Raw genomic sequence first — 23756 nt, forward strand, 5'->3', positions numbered from 1 at the left:
GGGCACAGGCCAGTCTGAGGGATCCCCCTCCCCCCAAGTGCACAAATTTTTGTGCACCGGGCCTCTAGTCTTACCTAATAATAGACAAACATGTAAATTGACCATACCTTAGCTACACTAACCAGCCAATCAGGATAGTATGCAAATCAACCTAACAAAGATGGCGGTTAATTTGCATACATAGACTCCAAGCAGTGGAGTGAAGCCTGAGGGCCCTGGAGCAGGGACGGCTGGAACAGCGAAGCCTCACGGCCCCAAGGCCGGCAGAGCAGCGAAGCCTCACAACCTCAGAGCAGTGACGGCCAGAGCCCAGCCAGAGCGAAGGCCTGGGTCCCGGGTGCCGGAGGAAAACTGGTGCCAGCAGCCAGGGGAAAGGAAGGCCTACTGCATGAATCTCTTTGTGCAACAGGCCTCTAGTTAAATATAAAATACCACAGAAAGACATAAAGATCTGAATGGATGAAGAGAGACCATATACCTAAATAGATTTCAAAACTGTAAGAAGAATTCTTCCCCAAACTAATCTATAAAGCCAATTTCAACAGGACTTTTTATAGACCTTGATGAACTGACTCTAAAGTTCATAGGGATCTAGCCCTGGCAAGTGTGACTCAGTTGTTTGGAGCATCATCCTGTGCAGTGAAGGCTAGTGGGTTCAATTCCCAATCAGGGCACATACCCAGGTTGCAGGTTTGATCCATAGTAAGGGCTGGGGTGCAGGAGGTAGCCAATAGATGATGTCTTTATCTCTCCTTCTCCCTTCTTCTCTCTCCAGAATCAATGAAAAACATATCCTCCAGTGAGGATTAAAATAAAAATAATAAAAATAAAGTCCATAGGGATCAAAAGTTCATAATGATCATAGGGAGAAAACTGCAATAGCTCAAAAATCTTTTACAGATCAATAAGGAGGGACTTGCCTTATCAGATAACAAAACATGCAATAAAAGAAGAGTAAATAAGACAATGTGGTATTGTCACAGCAACAAAATAAATAGACTAACAGTAAATATTTATCAAATACTCCTGACTATCTTTGGAAGACAAAATATAATTAATTCTTAACTCATACCATACATAAAAATTAACTCCAAATGCCTTATGAAAAGCCTACAAGTAAAAATAAAATGATTTTAAAGTATTAGAAGAAATGATAGGGAAAGTCCTATGATTTTAGAATGCAGGGCAGAGACTGCTTTCCTACCAACATTTATTCTCACTTTCTTTCTTAAAAGCAAAATCCTAGTTTTAATCTAGACACATGCCTAGATTAAAGACACTTCTCAGTCTCCTTTGCATATAGGTATAGCCATGGAACTAGGTGCAAAAGTGAGTTGGGACTTCCAAGAAGTCTACTGAACCGAGAGAGGATACTCAAATGTAATGGCTACAGCTCTAGCAGTCTTTTTGGATAATGAGGTGACCTTGAAATAAGTCATGAAGCTACCTCAGACTCTCTACTTTGAGTTATCTATTCTGTGATAAAAAAGTAGCCTATCTTGTTTAAGCTATTGTTATTCATTTTATTGCTGTTTGACTGTAGTTGAGGCTATTCTAAGAAATACAAGATATAAAAGATCTTCCTAACATGATTTTATAGCAGTTTAAATAACATGTATATTCCCTAATAATTACTCCCTCCTAATAATAATATTCCCTTCTATATCCTAAACCAAGCACATGGCATAGCATATCATAGCATTTGTGATTGCAAACTGAATAAAAATCATATTTTCTCTTGCATAAAACCAATTATGTATATTCCCTCCTAATTTTAAAATATAACTTTTTACTCATTAGATTGGAAAAAGTTCAAATATGCAAAACCACTATTGAGAAAATTTATGAAAATAGTCACTCTTTTTACATTGTGGATGGGAACTGTCAGAAAATCCTTTTCAAAGGTAATTTGGCATTATACATGAAATCTTTTCATGTATGAACCCTTTTACCCAGAAATCCTTGAAAAATATGGTATAAGTTCATTTCAGCACCAATTATACTAGCAAATATTTATAAACTATATAACTATTCATCAAGAAGTGGTTAAAATTATAATATATTCATACTATAGGATGTATTGCTATTAAAATACATATTGCTATTATAATAAATGAAGTTGATATGTGTACATACTGATATAGAAAGAATATGACATTACTAGGGCAATAATTTTAGCATGAGCTTGCTTATATATAGACATTACAAATGTTTATTAGCACACCAATATGTATGAAATAAATAGAAAGGAAATAAATAGAAAAATTTACATCATACTACTGGGGAAGGGAGATAGGGGGTAGTTAAGGGTGAACTTAGTCTTTGCTTTATAAATTTTACTTCTGACTCTTTACAAATAAATCCATGTCTTACTTTCAAAATAGTAACAAGAAACAAATTAATGAGAAATCACTGATTTGGAAATATATACTGAGTTCACTGGAAAATGTCATTTAAGAAAACAGCTAGGGCTGAAGGTGAAAAACCTGGAAATTAAAGTTATGAAAAATAAAAAAACAACGTTAGAATAAAGGACAGAAACTTGAAGGATAAAAATTTTAAGTTAAGAGGATTAACATCTGGAATTCAACAACGTAACAGGGAAAAGAGGGAGACATAAAAGTGGTAACTATTAGCCATCATCACCCACCAAAAGACTGTACATTCTGGATTAAGAAAGGCCCTCTCTCTCCCTGGCCAAACTCAAGTAGATGCATAAAGGAGGGAAACAATAATGGGAAACAAAATTGTTATACGCATAAAAACAATTATAAAGTCATCAAATTTAAGTTTTAAATTAATCAAAAGAATGTATGACCCAATTTAAGGCAAGATAAATAAAAGCATTAAAATTGCAAATAGGGAGTTCTCAAGAAGATGCTTGTGGAAAAACACCTTGATTTGACTCACCAGTTGATGCTACAGAGTATATCAGAAAAAAACAAAACACTGAATCAAGAGATCTAGATTCTAGTTCTAGTTCAGTCCCCAATATAGCAACATAACCTTGGGCAAGTCACAACTTCTCTAGGCATCACTTACTTCATTTGTAAAATGGGAGGATTGGGAGATGATCTCTAAGGAATTAGAATTTCTACAGAAATACAGCTAAGAAGCAGAACAAAAACTTCTGTTGTCTAAGCTATAGATCGGCCTGATAAATTGTTTAGAATGGGGAGAATTTTGTTTCTGAGACATTAAGGTATTTGGGAGATAAAATTCAACGTGATATCATGAAATATCCCATGGAAGGAGTGACCTCTTCTAGCTAAGGAGGGAAAAAATTTCTTTAGCTAACTGGTTTAATTGAGAACATACAAAAATCATTTTTACCTGAAATTGTATACTCGAAATCAAAAGGTTTAACACTAAGATCTAAATAATCAGAAAACCAAGCACTTGGCATAGCACATCACTGCATTTATGATTGCAAACTGGGTAAAAGTCACTACAATTTACAATGTAACCTGTCTACTCTTCCACTTACAACTCCTCATTATAAACTTTTCATTCTTGGCAGAATATTCATCTCACTGTCATATATGCATTCCTTTACCCATTCTTTTGCTCTCTCAGAATGCCACTGTCATTCAACAGACATGTATTACATGTGTTTTCATACTGTCCATTATTTTTGTATGTATGGTTCTCATTCAAGCTAACTTGAATGCTCTTGATGATAAGCATATCTTCTTTCTATCATCTACCTTGCCTGAACAGAACACACCCTCAATAAATATTTGTTGATTAAAAAATTTCACAAATCATCTGTTTAAGTTGAAGTCTGAATTTTTAGAAATTAATTTCACACCTACATTCTGACTCATTTTTATGTAAATATGTTCTTTTTTATACTCAGGAAAAACGTGAAATAAATTTTAAAACTATAAAAAATGTATAAATATGAATCATGAACAGGCATTCAACAATGAATTATCTTTACCAATTTACTTTCATTTCTCTTGTTTTAATTTTTCCTTCCATTGGAAATCTGTAAATAAAAACACAAGGCAAAATTTTTATTATTACTTATTTTAACAAAATAAAACCTTTTAAGATTATTTAAAATATTTTAACTTCTGTACCTGATAGTTATTCGATTTGGACTTCTGTTCAAAGTATTCAAAGTTTTCTTCTCATTTATCCTTAATTGTACATCTAGAAATTCCTTGCAGCTGGCTATCATTTTGACCTATAAAATTTCAGCATTTGTCCATTTAATTATGTCCATTCTTTCCTGTCATCCACTTTCTCTATACTTATTTCTCATGTTGCCTTGGGACACCACAGTTTTATCATTGGGCATAATAGAGCTAAAAATTTGCTTTATACATTTTGCTTCTTTAAGGATTCACCCACTCATTCATTTATTAACAAAAGTTTACAAACACTTGTTATATGTCAGACATTCTGCTAGACACTGGGACTAAGATGTTAAAGATTAACAAAATAATCTTACCGCATAGTAAGCCTTCAGTAAATGTTGCTCTTAATACTATTACTACTATTATATTATTACTCCCCCTTCTATAGTTTGCAAACCATTATCTCTATTGAGGCTAACTTTGTAATGAAAAGAATGCTTTATATATCATAGTTATGCCACATGACTTTGAGCAAAGCACTCTCTCTGCTTTGGTTTCTTGCATCTGTAAAACGAAACTAATACCTATTCTAATTCTCTTACACGTGTACTGAACTAAAAATCAGATGAATTAATGTTAACATTAAGAATTTTCTACTCTTGATTTCTTCTTAAAAATAATTTTACATGTAAATAAAGCCTACTTTTCACCAATTTTTGTGCTATTTTTAGTATAATCCTATTAAAATAGTCAACTTAGATATTTTAAATTAAAATGAATGGCTTAAATTTAAAAATAAATATAAATACCTTGTTTTATAGTCATGTTCCCAGTAAAGGGAGAAAGCACCAATACAGTTACCAATTACCAACATGATTATCGTTCTCTTCACTGCTATAGCTGCAAAGTTGCCACCACTGTTGATATCTTAGTATACCTGTTTTACCCACATTTCCCGACCATCAGTTCTCTCTTTTTTTTTGGTCTATCATCAATCCTATTATATTTCTACTGTTACTGTAATTCTGTTGCAAAAGGTTTAGGGAAGAGTTGCATATATGCGGCACATGTGTCCCTCATTGTCCCTCACTAATGGCAGACTTTCCTAATATGTTATGCCACATAATTTGGGGTCTTTTTCAACATATTGCACTTAGAAGCCACTACCAATGTAATTGGCATTCTCGTGTAAGTTGAAGGGTAACTGCCAGCCCTACTCTGAGTATGTATATAAATTTTCTTAGCCCTGATACATAGATACAACTGAAAATATATTCTAAGACCTAATATTGAATATCTCATGATCAAATGTACTTAAGGATGGAAGAGACATAAGCACTGTTAGAAGTGCTTTCTTTTCTGCTCATTCATTCTTAAATTACATGATATACTAATTAGTTGTTTCCCCAAAATTATTTTATACTGTATTAGTTTGTATTTATTTTCTAAAGAAAATCAATTTACCAGATCCAGTAAAGTTTCTTTTCCACTAATTGTACAAAATTTCTTCACTGTTTCAAATGTAATATAATACCAAGCCATCAACCTTCCTGTCTCTGTGGTAAAAGAAGGAAAAATAAACATTTACTCCATCAGCTGAAACAACTTGCTTTTTCATGAGTTTAATAAACATTTCTTTAACATCTATTCCGTGCCTGTAATGACATCAAGAAAAAAGGACACACCAACAAATCTAGAAGATGTAGTCTCTGAACTTATAGGTTGGCTAGGGAGATAACCAGATGAAAATAACTGGACTAGAGAACAAAGTCCAGTTAATGATAACATTTACATATACAAACTTAAATACAGAGGAAATTAAACTTAAGAGAATGGTCAATGTGGGGTGGCCTAGTAGAGATAATGGGTCTTGAGCAGGATTTAAAAGTAACTAATATGCCTTGGCAGAAAGGAAATAAAACCATTATGACCTCAGGAAAAATCAAGATTTGCTAATAAAAAAAAGTAAAGTTTATCATTAGAATACTGTTATGAGAGATGTATGGCTTGATAAACATATGGCTTGGTCATATGCAGGTTATTTTACATAATGTAGGAATAATAGAAGTAATATTTCATGTTTATTGTAAAGATTAAATGCAATAATCCATGTAAAGAACTTAGCATAGGGACTAACATTAAATGTTGCCCACTTTCATTATCAAAACATGATGAATGATAGATTTACAGAGGCCCTGAGAAAGAGCCTTGAAATGCTATTAAAAGAGTTTAGACTTTGGATTTGATTTGTAAAATAAGAGTACCACCTAAAATTTTTGAGCAAAATTTAATTAAATTGGAGTTTGAATATAAATTGTTTTAGAAATACAATATTGGGTTGTATTTCTTTTCTGCTGGAGTAGGGGGATTTGAGTGGGGGTAAATAATTGATGAAATGGAATTTGTTTTAAAAGCTACTGGTTTCAATTATAAGCTGTCAAAAACATTACAAATAATTTCAAACCTTGTGAAACAGAAAATGGCTGGGAACAGGAAAACGGCATACTGCTTTTCAAGAAAAGGATTAACATTTATGTATGTACTACAGGTTTTGCTGAAGAAGGGGAAAAAATTACATTCCATTAGACTTAGATACTCCATGGTACAGAAGATAAAAAAGGAACAGAGAAATAACAAGGGCAGCTTAAAAGCTGCTTTCTCAATTAGGAGTCTAGTGAATATATTCAGCAAAAAATGTGAGTAATTCAATGATTCAGAAAATGGAGCTTCTGAGAGCAGTGTGTGAGATATCAAGAACATGGTTATCAAGGAAACTAAATATAACTAGGGCATATTTAAAGCTGTTGCTCTTATCCTAAGTGTTTATAAATTAATATAGGCCAGTGATGGCGAACCTATGACACACGTGTCAGAGGTGACACGTGAACTCATTTTTTGGTTGATTTTCTTTTTGTTAAATGGCATTTAAATACATAAAATAAATATCACAAATATAAGTCTTTGTTTTACTATGGTTGCAAATATCAAAAAATTTCTATATGTGACACGGCACCAGAGTTAAGTTAGGGTTTTTCAAAATGCTGACACACCAAGCTCAAAAGGTTCGCCATCACTGATATAGGCTATCTCCCTGTTAGAGAAAATTAAAGGTTTTGGTAAAAGACTTGATACTTGCTGGGTTTTTAGTAAGGATGAAGGTTTCCTAAGTAAAGCATAAAAACAACATACAAAGATTCCAGAAGTGGCTCTCTGAGGGAACGTGTGGCTTAGTGTGGCTTTGTTAGCATCCACCATGCAGTACCATAGCCAGGTTCAAAAAGTGCAGAAAGGGGTTGGTGCAGCCCATCAACCTCATCTTCAGATATTTGTAAAATAGATTTCAGATTTAGGTGTGACTTTATGAGCAAGTGAATATGTGGATAGAAGCCTGTATCATTGGTTTTGATGAGTATATGAATCTCATAGTAGGTGATGCAGAAGAGATTCAATCTAAAACAAAAAAAAACCCAACTAGAGCGGATCATGCTAAAAGGAGATAATATCACTCTGCATCGAAGTGTCTCCACCTAGAAATGACTTAATGAGTGAGAAATTATTGAGAACAGTTTGTGTTTTTCAGGTGTCCTTTTTGGGGAGAATAGTTCTTACACACTTATTCATATTGGCTTACAATACCCTTATGTTACTACCAGATGACAATAAAATATGTTAAATTGTTTTTGTTTTTGTTTTTTAAAAAATAACATAGAAAGGAAGCCATGAAGAAAGTGACTCAAGGTAGAAGAAATAGATAGAATTAAAAAAGATATGCAAGTAAAGAAAAGAAGTAAGGAGGCAACTTTGCTATCAATATAGCTAAGTGATTAATATTCTCATAGTAGCAAATTCAGGATAATTCAAAATAAAAGTTATACAGCTGGGGGTTGTGGTGGAGGTAGAGGCCATAAGACTGCACCTCTCACATCTCCTACTGGAGATGGCCCCAGCTACTATGTTCTGAATCCATCACCTTGTTCATACCGAGATCACACTTCTCAAAGATGCTCCAAACCAATGACTGAGCATGGCAGGAATTTAAGGTAGGCCTATAAGACAAGGGACTCCTCTGATGGGCAATTTTGACTTGAAGATTCCCCATCAGCTTTGCCAAATAGTTTTAGGACTGCAAATTTTCCATCTTTCTTTCCATCCTTCTCACCCTCTCTCCTACAGAGGTTCAAGATGCAACCCAGTTCCATTAACTTTTCAAGCCTCTTGCAGTTACACACCATTTTAAGAAGGATAAACCCTTCTTAAATTCACACAAACTAAGACTTGGCCTTTTGAGCCCTTCTTTTTTACACATTACCAGGTAGAATAACTAAAAAGCTCAACAAAAACATAAGCATACCAATGAAAATACCTAGATATTTCAGTACTATGATGACAGATTTAAAAATAAAAAACTGTATGAAGCAGAATTAAAACACAGAGGCTAAGAATTTAAATACAAAAAATAAATACTGCCCTAGCTAGTTTGACTCAGTGCATAGAGTGCTGGCTTGTGGACTGAAGGGTCCCAGGTTCAATTCCAGTCAAGGGCACATGCCTGGGTTGTAGGCTTGATTCCCATGAGGCAGCTGATCAATGGTTCTCTCTCATCATTGATGTTTCTATCTCTCTCTCCCTGTCCCTTTCTCTCTGAAATCAATAAAAAGATATTTTTAAAAAGTAAATACTGAAAAAGGTAAAAGAAAATATTAGTAATATGTAGGAACAAGAAGTCACAAAAAAGAATTTATTAGAAATACTATATAAGAATGTCCGTCTACATTAATGGCAGACTAAGTATGAATCAACCTGCCTGCTGAAGGCAACTAAAATAGCTAAATGAAATACAAGAAGTATTTTTTATAAAGCATCAAAGAACTAATATGATATTTATCTAGAAGAGGGCTAAAACCAAAAGGATAAGTACACAAAATATTTACAAAAACTGATCACATACTAGGCCATAAACCAAGTTGCAACAAATTTCAAAAGATCATAATCATACAGAAAATGTTATCTGATCACAAAGCAACCATAATAAAAACAACAACAACAACAAAAAGCTTGTTAGAAAAGAAAGGTAACTTAAAAAAATGTACAGAAATTAAGAACTATAGTTGCAAATAATCCATAGGTCAAAAAGGAAATCATAATGGAAATATGAAAATATAACAAACTGATTAATAATAAAAATACTACAAATCAAAGCTAATACAAATTATTGGCCTTAAATAAATATATAGTATTCTTGCAGCTGGCCAGTTAGCTCAGTTGGTTAGAGCGTGGTGCTAATAAATATATAGTATTCTTGAATACTTACATACATATTTATTTCCTGAAAATATACAACATATGCATTCCTATAAAGTCTTGCATTCTGTAGAAATCTATACTAAATAGAACAGGGTTTATGGAAAAAGTATTGAAGCAAACAACTAAAGAATACATGCAATCTTGTAACAAGAACACTAACCTAAATAATAATCCTAATAAAAATACTACCACAGTTGAAAAGACATGTTAAGTTCCTCATAAAATTGTACATACATACATATAACATTTTGTGTGTTGTTGTTTTTTAAGTAGCTTGATGATAGAGGGTGTAACAAGAGGCTGCTAGCAGAGTTATAAACACAAAGGACAAAATGTCCAAAGATTGGGCATTGCATAATAGATATTTTCAAGGCAAAATACATGGCTAACCTGGCCCAGAGGAGGATCAGGTAAATGGGCATCATGTACAGTAATGTATTCCTCTGAGAATTCAGGTACATTTAGCTAGATTTGAATATTTTATATTAAACTGCTGGAATAATGAAGTCAATATTACATCCCAAGAAACTTCTAATCATGAGTGCTAAAATTATAAAACATTCGTTCTCTCTTCTATTATACTCTAAATAGAATGAAAGTGAGAGCATAAGTAATCAATGTTTGAATAATTTAGAAGTGGGAAAAGGATATCTACAAGTTATAGCAGGTTTGAAACAAACAAAGATTTGAGCATTTCATTCCTCTGCCAGAAGTTACCAGAATCAGTGAAGACAAATTCTATGCTGGTCAAAAAGAAGCTCTATAATTTTATAAATAGGATTCTTGTATAAATTAATCATGTTAATGATGATACCGTGTTGAGATCACAATTTAATTTTACCATCACCTAAGTTTAGAAGAACAAAATTTCATATTTAGTCTTAAGCAAGCAATTGTGTTTTTCTTGTTTTTTGTGTTGTGCGTGTGTGTGTGTGTATGTGTGTGTGTTTGTTATTAATCCTCACCCGAGGACCTTTATCCACTGGATTTTTTTTGGGAGGGGGGGATTTTTTTTTTATTGGTGGTGGTGGGGGGGGGAGAGTAGAATGGATGGGGAGAGACAGAGAGAAAAAGAAACATCCATGTGAGACATACTGATTTGGTTGCCTCCCACACACCTCTGGGGGTGGGATTGAGCCTGAAACTGAGGTAAGTGCCTTTGACAGGAATCAAACCCACAAACCATCAGTCTGTGGGCCAGTGCTCTATCCACTGAGCCAAACTGGTCAGGGTAAGCAGTTGTTATATTTATTAGCAATGATGGAAAAGTTACCAGTTGGTTTGAAATTAACACCTTCATCCATCGTTATCAAGTCCAGAGATGATAAATCATTCAGATTCTTCAAACATAAATCTGTTCAATTGTAGAAAACATTTTTATTTTAGCAAAATAAGGAAGCAGCATAAAATAAAATTTATTATTACATATGCTAAAGTTATGTTTCTGTGCAATTGTTCTGGGAAGAACTGTAATCCCTTCTTAAGTGGTAATAAAAAGCTCATTTAAATAAAAGAGTTGATAATATGCAAAAAATATTTCCTAATAGTAACAATAATACAAATAACAAGTGATAAAATAGCATTTACAACTTGGAGCTTTAAAATAATGTTTGTATTATCTCATTTAATCCTCAAAATAACATAATAAGGTAGGTGTATTAATATTATTTCCTGTACAAGTTAGGAAACTAAAAAATAGGCTAAGTAACTTGCTGTCGGTCTAAGTAATCACTTTGTCATATGACTTTAAATAAGGCAGTGGTTTCCTTTTTTAACTTTTATCAAAGAAATAGACACACAAAGTATAGAGTCAAATAGTTCTAAAAGATAAAGAGTAAAATAGTTCTAAAATATTGTTCCAAAAAACACCAGTCTTGTCCCTTCTCTGAGTTTGCCACTCTTAAGGCAACCACTTATGATTATTTTAACTGATGCTTTTGGTATTTATCTGAATACGGCACTATCGCTACTTGGAAGGAACCTCTGACAGGAAGCAATGCAAGTCACTCTCACTGATGGATGGGGATCAGAGTGTAGGCTGCTGCTTAGAGTGCTCTCTCTGTCCTGTGCTATAAAGGCCCAGGAGGCTGGAAACAGTTCAGAGCAGAGCCTGGGATTGCCACAATCTGTTCAAGCTTAAGTAGACTGACAGCTCACAAAAATACAGCAGTTCGAAGGCAAGGTTCTTTGGGAAATATTTTAATTTAAGAACATTGCTTAGGCAGCTTGATCATTTTAATTGTTTTAAGTAAGGCTTTTGAAAGTTTTGCTAATTTTCTTAATTACCCACTATTAATTTAACCTTCAGAAAATTAATCAGCTAAAGAAGAATGCTTACTAATGCTGAGCACTATTCCAAGGTTTAGGTTTATAGCAGTGGGCAAGACAAGGTTCCTTCTCTATAGAACTTTTTAATGAAGAAAGCAATCAATAACAAATAATAAATAATACAGTTTCAGGTATTGAAATGTACTATGAAGGAAAATAAAGCTTAGAAAGGACATAGCGAATTATAGATTTTAACTTTTAACTAAAGCTTATGTGTATTTCTGATATAAAGCTACATAATTTCTGATGTAAAGTAAGGATATAGTCATCCTAATTTTCAACATACATAAACATGTCAACTTTCCTAAGAACACAAAAATAGCAGTAACAACATGGAAATCATTTTGCCTTCCTCTCTGTGAGGTAGGTTTAACTAAAGTAGTCCAGGAGAACCTCTTTGAGCAGCAGATTATTTGGACAAAGGCCTAAATAAAAGGAAGGTGCAGGCCATGTAAAATATGTGATAAGTATTCCAAGAATAAGGAACAGATAGTAAAAAACCTGAAGTGGAAACAAGCTTTATGTTTTAAGGAACAGCAAAGGAGCCAACTGGGAAAGAGAGTAGAATAAAAGAGGAAATGACAAGAGATGAAGTTAGAGAAATAGGCAGCAAGATATCAAGTAGGACGTTGTGGGCTCTGGTGAAAGCATGTATTTGATTCTAAGAGTGATGGGGAGCTACTAGAAGAAATTGAGCAAGAAAGTATAACCAAATTTAGAAACAGCACATTATATGCTAAGGACCCTTCTTAAGAGAATTAAGGCAGACCTCCAAGGATACCAAAACATTATATTCAGTTCAAATATAGACAAAACTTAGCTACCTTTATAATGACTGAAGGTAAGACAAATATACTGCCAATTTAAATAAAGTTAAATCATTACAGTTATCGGAATATAGCAAGGTATTTCTTGGACTATCTGATTTCTTGTGTATATTTGATCACTATGATCATGATATATGCTTTAAAAACTCCATTACAAAATTGGTCAACAAATAAAGGATAATATTACTATAGATCTGTTTCTTAACAGTGTTATAAATATATGTTATTGCTTATCACCATTTTTCAATAATATATTTATTCCTTAAGGAATACAATTTTACTGTTTCATCTTTAAATCTTCTCTGTATTCTTATTTACCATATATGTACTCCCAAGTATAGAATAAATTAAAATTGGCTAAATATTTTTAGTGGATTTAACATTGTTTTTCTTTCACTGAAAAAGTTACAACACAATGAAGAGGTAGGCATTTCTAATCCTAAAAATGCTCAACAATCATCTGATATTTTAAAAGACAGTTAATGAAATACTAAGTGACTGAAAAATAAAGCTGGGGTTTGATAGGAACACATCATTAGCACAGTTTAGAATAAGAAGCCCATTATCAAGCTAGGCTTTTAATTTTCAATCAATATTAAACTAGAAAAGACAAATAAAGAGTTGTGTCTATATGCAACATTTTCAAAGACCAGAGTCATTTAAAAAATAAAAAAATAACCAGGTTAACATATTATAGAAAGGAAGATATTCTGATGGAATCAACACATAGATTAATTAAGAAAATGTGTATGTGCTGAACTTTATTTTGGTGTGAAAAGAAATAACTCTTTTTTCTTCTCTTCAAACAATAGGTTACTTAAAAAAAAATAATTCCCAAAGAGTATTCTTACTTTCACAATAACTGACCTTTTTTATTAAAGTTTATAGAATATAATTTTTTGGAGGAAATACATCTAACCTTGTAATTTTGCTTCAATTCCATCTTTGTTCAAACCAGATGCAAAACCTGTATAAATTATAAAAATGTGTGAAAAATAAAATAGAATGGACTGAATTCATTTTTATAGGCTCAGTTTATACCCTACTTAACTAGAAAAGTGTAGTCCAATTAAATATTAAATTAAAAAATAGCTATGATTTTAAACAAGGCTTACATCTATAACAATAACCAGTGTTGAAATTCTTTCAATATCAAATGGCTTATCTTTTGCTTATTTGACTGTATAACAGTGACGGGGAATACTCTATATATTATTTTTCCTTAGAGATCTGAATGTTTTGAACCTGTATCCCTTACAATGGTATTGCAACAAGTCAGGTTTTAATTTGATAGTCAACAATCTCAAGTATTTTATAACCTGTAACACATGAAAGAACTCTCTAGAAGCAACATAACCAGATGTGTGTTACCTTTAGAAGCAGAATGAAAATTCCAGCAGCAATGGTAGTACTATATACTTTGATTTGAACGCCAGTTCAAATAAAATTCAAGACACTTTTTAACTTTATTTTAAATAATTTTAGGCATTTTTGTTATTTTTATTTGAGTTAATTTTTTTCCTAAAAGGTCTGATTTCAAACCTTACTGAAAGACTAGAGATGAAATAATAAAGATTTTCACAGTTGTCTATTCTTGCCTCTAAATGTATTTATGCCTCTTGTTACTTCTGTTTCTGCTACCTGTCAGTTTCTTTAATCTATTTTGTGACCTATTAAAACAAATATAGTTCCAACTGGTTTGAAAAAATTACTACTTTTCCAAGTAAAAGTAACAAACCATAATGAGATGGATTTTTCAAGGCTCTGATATAAAGCAAAGTTGATCGTATCCATTCCAAAGCAATATTTACATCTGTGATGGTATGCAATACTATCTCTGCATTCAAATGTTCAATAAGATGTCTGTGCAAACTAATTGGAAAAAGAATTTTTGCATTAGTAATAGGTATTTCAATGCCATAGCTCTTGCTGTTTTAAACTTCAATAATATTTTGAATAATTAAATAACATAACTGAATAATATACTTATTACTACTCTAATAATTCATTAAGATAACTTAATTTTCAAAAACATTATGTCAGTTCAACTTTTAGAAATATTATAGATTTCTCTCTATTCCATAGTTCTAGAAGACATTATTCTAAAAAGAAGTGGAGAATGACAGCAAATAACAAATGTTAATAAGGATGTGGAGAAAAGTGAACCTTTTGTGCACTGTTGGTGGGACTGTAAACTAGTGCAGCCACTATAGAAAGCACTATGGAGAGTCCTCAAAAAAACAAAAATAGAACTACCATATGACCTAGCAATTCCACTTCTGAGTATTTATCTAAAGAAAGCAAAAAAACACTAATTTGAAAAGATATATGCACCCTTATGTTTACAATAGCCAAGATATGGAAGCAACCTAGGTGTCCATCGATAGAGGAATGGATAAAGAAAACGTGGTACATATATACAATGGGACATTACTCAACCAGAAAAAAGAATGAAATCTTGCCATATGTGACAATATAGACCTAGAAAATTACATTAAGTAAAATAAGTCAGACAGAGAAAAACAAATATATTATTTCACTTATACCTGTATGTGGAATCTAAAAAAGAAAATGAAACAAAAACTCAAAGATACAGAGAATAAACTGATGGTTGCCAGAGGGGAGGAGGTTGGGGAGTTGAGCAGAAAAGGGAAGAGGATTAAGAAGTACAAACTTCCAGTTATAAAATAAGTCACAGGAATGTAATGTGCAGCAATAGGGAATAGAGTTGAAAATATGGCAGTAACTATGTATGGTGACAGATAGTTATTAAATTTACTGTGTTGATCACTTTGTAAGGTATATGAATGTTGAATCACTGTTATACACCTCAAACTAACACAATATTGTATGTCACATGGCAACTATAATTAAAAAATGAATAAAATCTGTTCTGGCTGGATAGGTCAGTTGCTTAGAGCATCATTCTGATACCCCAAGGTTGTGGGTTCAATTGGTCAGGGCACATATAAGAATCAACCAATGAATGCATAAATAAGTGGAAAAATAAATTAAAATAAATAAAATGTCAAAAAAAGCTAGGGTGTGAATAATATTCTATTCCCTCCAAGAGGATTATAATCAAATTAGGAGCCCAGCAAGCACACGGCACAGCCCGGCCAACCCTCCAGCAGCCCTGCTTCGATACCTGAACCTGTCCACACAGAGTTCCAGCGCACCTGACCCAGCCCCCAAATCCTCTGGCCTTCTCTAGCTGCTTCAAGCCCCGCCCTCAGTCCCTCTAGTCACCTTGGGCTGGTCCCACCTTCTCTGGGTGCCTCCCCACTTCCACCCCATCTCTGGAGCAATGCTGCGGCTCCGCCCCATCATGGTTCTGGAGGAGAGCATGGAAACCTCCCGCCTGCTGCGCTGTGCTCCTTTCCCTGGCAGGTGGGCCGTATGGCACTCAGAGTGCGAGCAGTGGGTGGTGAAGAACTGGTGAGGGGGGCGTTATGGGCTCTCACCCCTGCCCTCCCCAGCACAGGATGGTCCCGCCTTCTCCGGGTGCCTCCCAACTTCTGGAGCAACACCCCAGCTAATATGCTAATGACCTGGTCATTACCTGTTACGAATATCGACCATTAGCATATTAGCTCTTTATTAGTATAGATACTTTACTAAAAGGACTCAGCTTGCTTATCTCTCATTAAACAAATTTTAAATATGTAAAGAGAAGTGAAAATTATATTCCTCTTCATATGACTAATTTGGACTTTTATAACAAGGACACATGATACTGCATGCTAAGAAACACTATGAATAAAAATATTGTATTATTTTTTAACTATTAAATTTCTTAAAAGGACATAAATTTTCTAGTTAAGATACTGAAAAGTTTCAAACAAATGGCCTAATCAAATTTCCCTTTAATATATCTTAAAAATATTGGCTACAGTAACAATATCTTGTTGGAATATTTTATTACCTGCTTTCTATAGTGTCACTACAAGCTAACATCTGAATATACTTCTCTTTTGTACTTAACCGAGTCATAATAACTGCAGTAGCTGTAGTGTCAAACTGGAGAAAAAGAAAACATACACACACACACACACACACACAGAAATTTAATAAACATGAGCACGTGTTGATACCAGTCCTTTTCAATAACTCAAGACTTTGATTCTATATTAAACAGTCCCTTGTCTTAAAAAATAGGTGAAAAAGGCCTTAAAAATACTTCTGAATTTGAATGTTAACTGAAATTTTAATTCAAAATCTCCTAAGAATCCTAATATATAAAAAGCCAGGGGCCATCAGGCCGGCAGAGGGGCAGTTGGGAGTGAACAGGCCAGCAGGGGGAAGCAGTTGGGGGTGACCAAGCCAGCAGGGGGGGGCTGGATGGATGACTTAAGAGCAGGTTGCATGGGGCGACCAGCCAGCAAGGGGTTAGTGAGGGACGACCAAACGACTGAGCAGCAGGCTGTGTGGGGCGACCAGGCCGGCAGGGGGTGGCATTTGGGGGTGACCAGGCCGGCGGGGGGGAGGGCAGTTGGGAGTGACCAAGCTGGCAGAGGGGCAGTTGGGAGTGAGTATGTCCCACTGCCGGTTTAGGCCCGATCCCCCAATCCTGGAGATTGGGCCTAAACCGGCAGTCAGACATCCCCCAAGGGGTCCTGAATTGGAGAAGGTGCAGGCTGGGTTGAGGAGAACACCCCCTGTGCATGAATTTCATGCACCAGGCATCTAGTATAGATATAAAAATACCACTTTGGTTTCAATATAACATAATTTTGGTAGTGGTGAAATTAAAACAATCTTAGGTAACTGTATATAAGTTGTAATATTTGGTGTTCATATATAATCTAATTTATCCTATAAAATTATAGATTTGTTAACATAGTATTTTGATATTCTTTGAAAAGATACTCTTCCTAAATATTCCGTTAGTACCTATATGAATGACTTCTTTATTCAAGTATTTGTCAAAGGCATGTTTGGTAATATTTATGAGATGATTTTTAATTGTCAATACCTGGAGACCATTACTGGCATTGTGTGCTAGGATCCAGGAATGCTACATGTTCTGCAATGCATGACAGTCCTACACAATGAAAAACTGTCCCATACAAAATGCCAGTAGTATCTCCATTTAGAGTAAAAAACCAAACAAAGAAACTTTAACATACACATTCATAAACCCAATCATTTACCAACCAATGCTATATGGAGTGGAGGGAGTATGTCTTTTTTAGTGAGAGTTATTTTACTTCTACTCCTCCATTAAAGTAGATTGTCTAAGTTACATTTATTTTTAAACCTAATCCAAAATCCAAATATGAAATCTTAATCTTTTGTTTAACAAAAAATATACAAAAAGGATTTTGCCATTTACTTTGTCTTTAAACTAAATTACAAAAAGTAAAATGCTGTCACTTACTTGAGGTCGACCAGCTCTTCCAATCATCTGTAGAATATCTGTTTCACTGTACTCTTCAAACATTCCTCCAACATAATGCATTGTAGATTTTATAACTACTAGGTGAGCAGGCAAATTTACTCCCATCGCTAAAGTACTGGTAGTAACTGCATCAGATTAAGGAATATCACTTTCAAGCCAGATAATTTTAATACTCAGGTAGGTATTTTCTTATAAATGTAATAGGCTCATATATTTATAAATGTAATAGGCTCATATAGATAGAATTTATTTAAAAATGAAGAAAACTCTATAATGTAAAATAATACATCTTTTAAAATTATTAAATTCTCACTTTTCAAATTGCACTATGTGCAGTAACATGGTAAAGAACTAAAACTGGTAACAAGTTTAGCTATAACGTACAATACATGAATAGTTACATAATTTTGGACTTGAGAAAAAAGCATAAATAAGTCAGAATACTTGAGCTTTTTATTTTATTCTCTTAAAAATAATTTTCCAAAATATCTAATAATACCCACAAGAATATACTTTACTTACAAAGAGCTGGTAAATCTCCAACAGTAAAAGCTCCTTCAACTACTTTTCTATCTGACAGCTCCATACCAGCATGGTGATAAGCAACACCATGTATTAAGATATCTATAATAGAAATATATCACCTGTTATGTACTGTTAATATTTAATCAGTAATTGACTCTTTTTAACTATAGCTAAAATACTATTCAAAAATACCTCTAAACCTACCTCTCAGCTTTGAGTCTCTAATGGAATATGCATGCTTCTGTAACCTATTTTAAAATACCATAAAATTATTTTGAGTTAGTTCCATTAATATAGTTTATTTTGAGGCTTACAGATATAAAAATATTTTCACAATATCATTATTTGAAAACCATTTTTAAAAAGTAGAGAACATCTAACTTTCATAGTCAAAAATCCCTAATTTTACAACTCAGCAAAAAAAGTCAAATAACCTAATTTAAAAATGGGCAAAGGACCTAAATAGAAATTTTTCCAAAGAAGACATACAAATGGCCAACAGTAGATGAAAAGGTGGTCCATATCACTAATCATCAGGGAAATGCAAATCAAAATTACAATTAGATTGCACCTCATACCTATTAGAATCGCTATTACCAAAAAGACAAGGTAAGTGATGGAGAGGATATGGAGACAGGGGAGCCCTGTGCATTGTTGGTGGGAATATAAACTGGTACAGCCACTATGGAATTTCCTAAAAACTTAAAAGTAGACCCAGCTGTCCCACTTCTGGATTATAGCCAAAGGATACAAAATCAGTATCTCAAAGAAGTATCTGTACTCCCATGTTCACTGCAGCATTATTTCACAATAGACAAGTATGGAAACAACTTTAAGTGTTCATTGACAGATAAAGAAGCTATAGATATATAGATAGATGATATAGATATATAGATATAGATATATAGAGATATAGATATCTCATGAAATATTATTCAGCCTTAGAAAAGAAGGAAATTCTGCCTTTTTCAACAACACAGATGAACCTGGAAGGTTCAAATGTGTTAGAGACTCTTAAGAGATGAATCTTTTGGTGAGAGATTATAATAGATGTGGGATTGAATGTGGATTTAAAAAAAAAATGAAAACAGCACTATAAATAATGTTTCAAGAAATCTGGCTATGAAATAAAAGACGGAATCATAACTGCACAAAGATTCATTATCTCACTTAATCCTCCAAATTACTATTATCTTTATTTTACAAATGAGGAAACTGAAGCTTGGAGAGATCAAGTCACTTGAAAAGTTTACAAAATGAACCCAATTTTCTTATCTCTTCTAGATAATCCCTAAAAGTCTTTCTACCTCCAAGAAAAAAAAATAAAAAAATATACCTCTCTTTCTGTTCCACAGTCATAATAAATTTAGCATTTTTCACAAGAACAGAAGCAGCCTGTTGCACACCTTTCCTTGTTGCACAAAACTAAAAATGAATGAATAATTTTTGTATTAATCATATTAAAAGCTGAGCATTACACTAAAAAAATAAGCAATCAACAATCCATACCACAAGTGTAGGTTTCTGATCAGAGTACTCTTGTATAACACTGGCAATTTTGTAGTTGAGGGTTATATCAAACTTAAATTCAGTTTGGTTACTACAACAGGGAAATCCAAGGACCACTTTCTGAAGTTTCACTGGTCTATGTCTCTCATCCATTTTCAGACATATCGCAGGTCTTTCACCATTTGAAAGCCATTCTGCAATCTTTAAATAATAGAAATATACACATTAAGAGTTTTTTCTAATGAAGTTTTATGGCTAAATATAACCCAATTTATAGACTACTTTAAAGTCAAAGTATAAAAATATCTAATCAAATAGTTTTTTTCAAAATTACATATTTCATTGACACTATCCTATTAATATATTGGTAAATATGATCCATAGTATTTCAAGATTATATCCACTTTTCACCATGATAAACTTCCAATTAATTATTATTTTATTTTACTTTCCTTCTTATGAGTCTAAAGTAAAATTAAATTGATTTTAGAAAAGAAATTGAATTTCTCACTATCATTATAATTTCTTTGCTATTTTTTCAGAACTATGTCTAGATACAGCTGACACTTTGGTGTTGTCCTAAGTACTAGCTAAAGAATAGCAAAGTAATGGTTGGCTTAGATTGGTAAGGGTTGACAAGTTCCAAACAAAGAACAAATAAATACTTGAGAGATGGCAGGACCAAAAGCATGTCAGACTAAATGCTAGAGTCACTAGCTGGAACTGTGGTGAGCAATGGTGAAGCAATCTTATCTTCATATAGCCTGCTTAGCAATCAGACTTTATGCCCTGTATGAACCTGACCATTGTTTTGACTGAAAGATGGATTAATGAGTTTCTAGTTGCATAGGAAGGAATTATTAAAATATTTTCAAGGCTATCGTGGTTAGGGATGACATCACACAAGAACTTACAGTTTGAAAGCAGCAAAAGGCCAATTTTGAAGACCTTAATTTAGGGGAAAACTGAGAAAGAGGACATGTAGAAGAGGCAGGGAAATAGCTTTCACAGAAGTAGTGATTATCACAACAGGAAAGAGTTTCAAGAATCAACAGGATAGCCCAGCCAGCATGGCTCAGTGGTTGAGCGTCGAGTTATGAACCAGGAAGTCACGGTTTGATTCCTGATCAGAGCATATGTCCAGGTTGCTGGCTCAATCCCCAGTGTGGGGCATGCAGGAGGCAGCTGATCAATAATCCTCTCATCATTGATGTTTCTTTCTCTCCCTCTCCCTTCCTTTCTGAAATAAATAAAAAATGTATTTTTTAAAAAGAATCACATGATATTGGGAGCATTTATGATCTTACTCCCTGCCATGTATCATCAGTTTGTCTCAAATTAACTTGTAAAAACTTTCTTTAAAAATTACAGGATTTTTGCCCTAACCGGTTTGGCTCAGTGGATAGAGCATCGGCCTGCGGACTGAAGGGTCCCAGGTTCAATTCCGGTCAAGGGCATGTACCTTGGTTGTGGGCACATACCCAGTAGGGAGTGTGCAGGAGGCAGCTGATCAATGTTTCTCTCTCATCGATGTTTCTAACTCTTTATCCCTCTCCCTTTCTCTCTGTAAAAAATCAATAAAATATATATTTTTAAAAATTACAGGATTTTGATATTTAATAATAACTTATAAATCAAGAAGGAAAATTTAGTATCCCACTATGAAAAAAAAGGTAAAGGACATAATCTAGCAAATTGCAAAAAGAGAACTTAAAGTAGTTGAGAATATATTAAAAATATTTACTAAAGTACAAATCAAAATTTTCAATAAAGTACCATTTTAAATAAGAAATTTGACAACTATTCAAAAGTAATAATAATTTCATTATTATACTGTCCAGTGTTAGAATACAGAGAAATGGCTGAAGGTAGAAGTGTAAATGAGTATAACATTTATTGAAAGCACTGTGTCCTTACAGTTTTATATACCCTTGGACTTATTTTACTTATGATGTTTTTAAAGATACATTAATTTCAGCACGTTTTATGATAGCAAAACTTGAAAACAATCTTCCAACATTAAAACATTAGATAAATTATAATAAAACTGCAAAAACTGTATTAAAGAAAACTAATGACATGGAAACATTTGTATGTGACATGTAAATAAAAAAGCATATGTATATTATGATTCCATCTATACATCTGGAAAGACAAACACTGGATTTTTGTTACTTATATATACTTTATAATTTTCTCTATATGAACAGCTTATTTTATTCACGTTCTCTTGAATATGAACAAAATAAGCTGTCATTTTAAGAACAGAAATGATTAATTTTGTCAAGTTAAAGCTAAAATTTTCCATTGGGTTAGGCATTGTAACAGCTATTTGTGAAAACAATTTCTAAGAAGTAGCAAGAGGAAAAAGTCACATTATAGTGGGCTAAAAAGTAAATAGGAATGAGAAAGCAGTGAGACTGTACTATTTTTCAAGTTTGCAAAAAAATCAAGAAAAAATAGGCCACATATACATTATAGAAAGTATAAAATGCATATAATTATTTATTTTCATGTCTGTATGCCCCAGTAACCATAAGATTATACTCAAGGACAGGGTCTATATGTTTTCACTTTTGCATCTATCATTAGTGCTTATCTTACCACAATGCTAGGCACACAGAATTGGGGGAGGTGGATGGGAATCATCTAACCTAGTGGTTGGCAAACTGCGGCTTGTGAGCCACATGTGGCTCTTTGGCCCCTTGACTGTGGCTCTTCCACAAAATACCGACTTCTGTGCATGGGCCACGAAGTTTCAATTGCACTGTACGTGCGCGCCCGCACGTGGTATTTTGTGGAAGAGCCACACTCAAAGGGCCAAAGAGCCGCATGTTGCTTGCAAGTCACAGTTTGCTGATCACTGATCTAACCAATTATTTTTATTCCCCACCATACTTTGTTATAAAACTGGATTCAACTGGTTACAACAACCATAACATATTATTAGCCAAGTTATTACATGCTTTTGAAACTCATAAAACTAAGACTTTTAGATACTAGTAAACAAGAGACTTGTACCAAAAATGTTGTATTAAAAAGAATCATCCAAATTTTATGGCCTTAATACTGCCTTCCCTATGAAATCTAATCGTTACTTTCTACAACATACTTTCCTATTTAATTGGTTAGGTGCTTAACAAACAAAAAAACCCTCACTTTTTCCTAAGATTAAAATGTTTAATATTTCACTAGTTATGAAAAATATTATAAACTAAAATTCTAACTCACATCCTCAGCATTTGGAATTGTTGCAGACACAGCTACAAATCTCATTGGAATAATAGTGCTGGTATTTTCTAAAGTATGAGATAAAGACTGCACAGTTTTCATTCTGCTGACTACAACTTCAAGAGTTGGCCCACGAATTTCATCTTTTACAACATGTACCTAAGAAAGAAATCAAGGAAAAAATCATTAGCAACAAAAATAGAAATCTAATCAATTAAAATGTGAAAGAATATTAACACTCTTCTTTAAGAAAATAAGCATTTTCCAATTGAAGACACAAAACAAACATATAGTTTGGTTGAAATATCTTGCTTCTATCTATTTATTCAAGTCATCTTTTTATGTTTATCTCTGAAAATGAATGAAGGGCGTACGGGAGGAGGAGTCTGGCCGCTGGGCTCTGGGATCCCTCCGCGCCCGCCGGCTCCGAGTGTCTGGACCGGCTGCGGCTGCGTGGCTGGCGGTGGGCCGAGGGGTGCCGGGCGGCGACCCACCACGGGGGAACCCTTCCCCCGTGGTCGGCTCCCCGCCTGCCCACAGTGGGGC

At 33.8% G+C, this 23756-nt stretch overlaps 1 protein-coding gene across 1 annotated transcript in view; it reads right to left on the bottom strand.

The window, feature by feature from the left end:
* Positions 1-23756, bottom strand: part of HFM1 (HFM1, ATP-dependent DNA helicase homolog) — a 96101-nt gene that overhangs the window by 51488 nt on the left and 20857 nt on the right. Inside the window, exons 10-22 of the mRNA XM_006758176.1 lie at positions 23211-23369; positions 19980-20180; positions 19807-19895; positions 18675-18718; positions 18468-18569; positions 17925-18070; positions 16470-16564; positions 14283-14416; positions 13464-13511; positions 10663-10743; positions 5550-5641; positions 4086-4192; positions 3944-3991 (exon numbers count right to left, since the gene is read on the bottom strand). Coding sequence (XP_006758239.1) covers positions 3944-3991; positions 4086-4192; positions 5550-5641; positions 10663-10743; positions 13464-13511; positions 14283-14416; positions 16470-16564; positions 17925-18070; positions 18468-18569; positions 18675-18718; positions 19807-19895; positions 19980-20180; positions 23211-23369 — 1346 coding nt within the window. The remainder of the gene's footprint in view (positions 1-3943; positions 3992-4085; positions 4193-5549; positions 5642-10662; positions 10744-13463; positions 13512-14282; positions 14417-16469; positions 16565-17924; positions 18071-18467; positions 18570-18674; positions 18719-19806; positions 19896-19979; positions 20181-23210; positions 23370-23756) is intronic.

This window comes from Myotis davidii, unplaced genomic scaffold, assembly GCF_000327345.1.
Source record: "Myotis davidii unplaced genomic scaffold, ASM32734v1 scaffold674, whole genome shotgun sequence".
In the NCBI taxonomy this organism is placed as follows: domain Eukaryota; kingdom Metazoa; phylum Chordata; class Mammalia; order Chiroptera; family Vespertilionidae; genus Myotis; species Myotis davidii.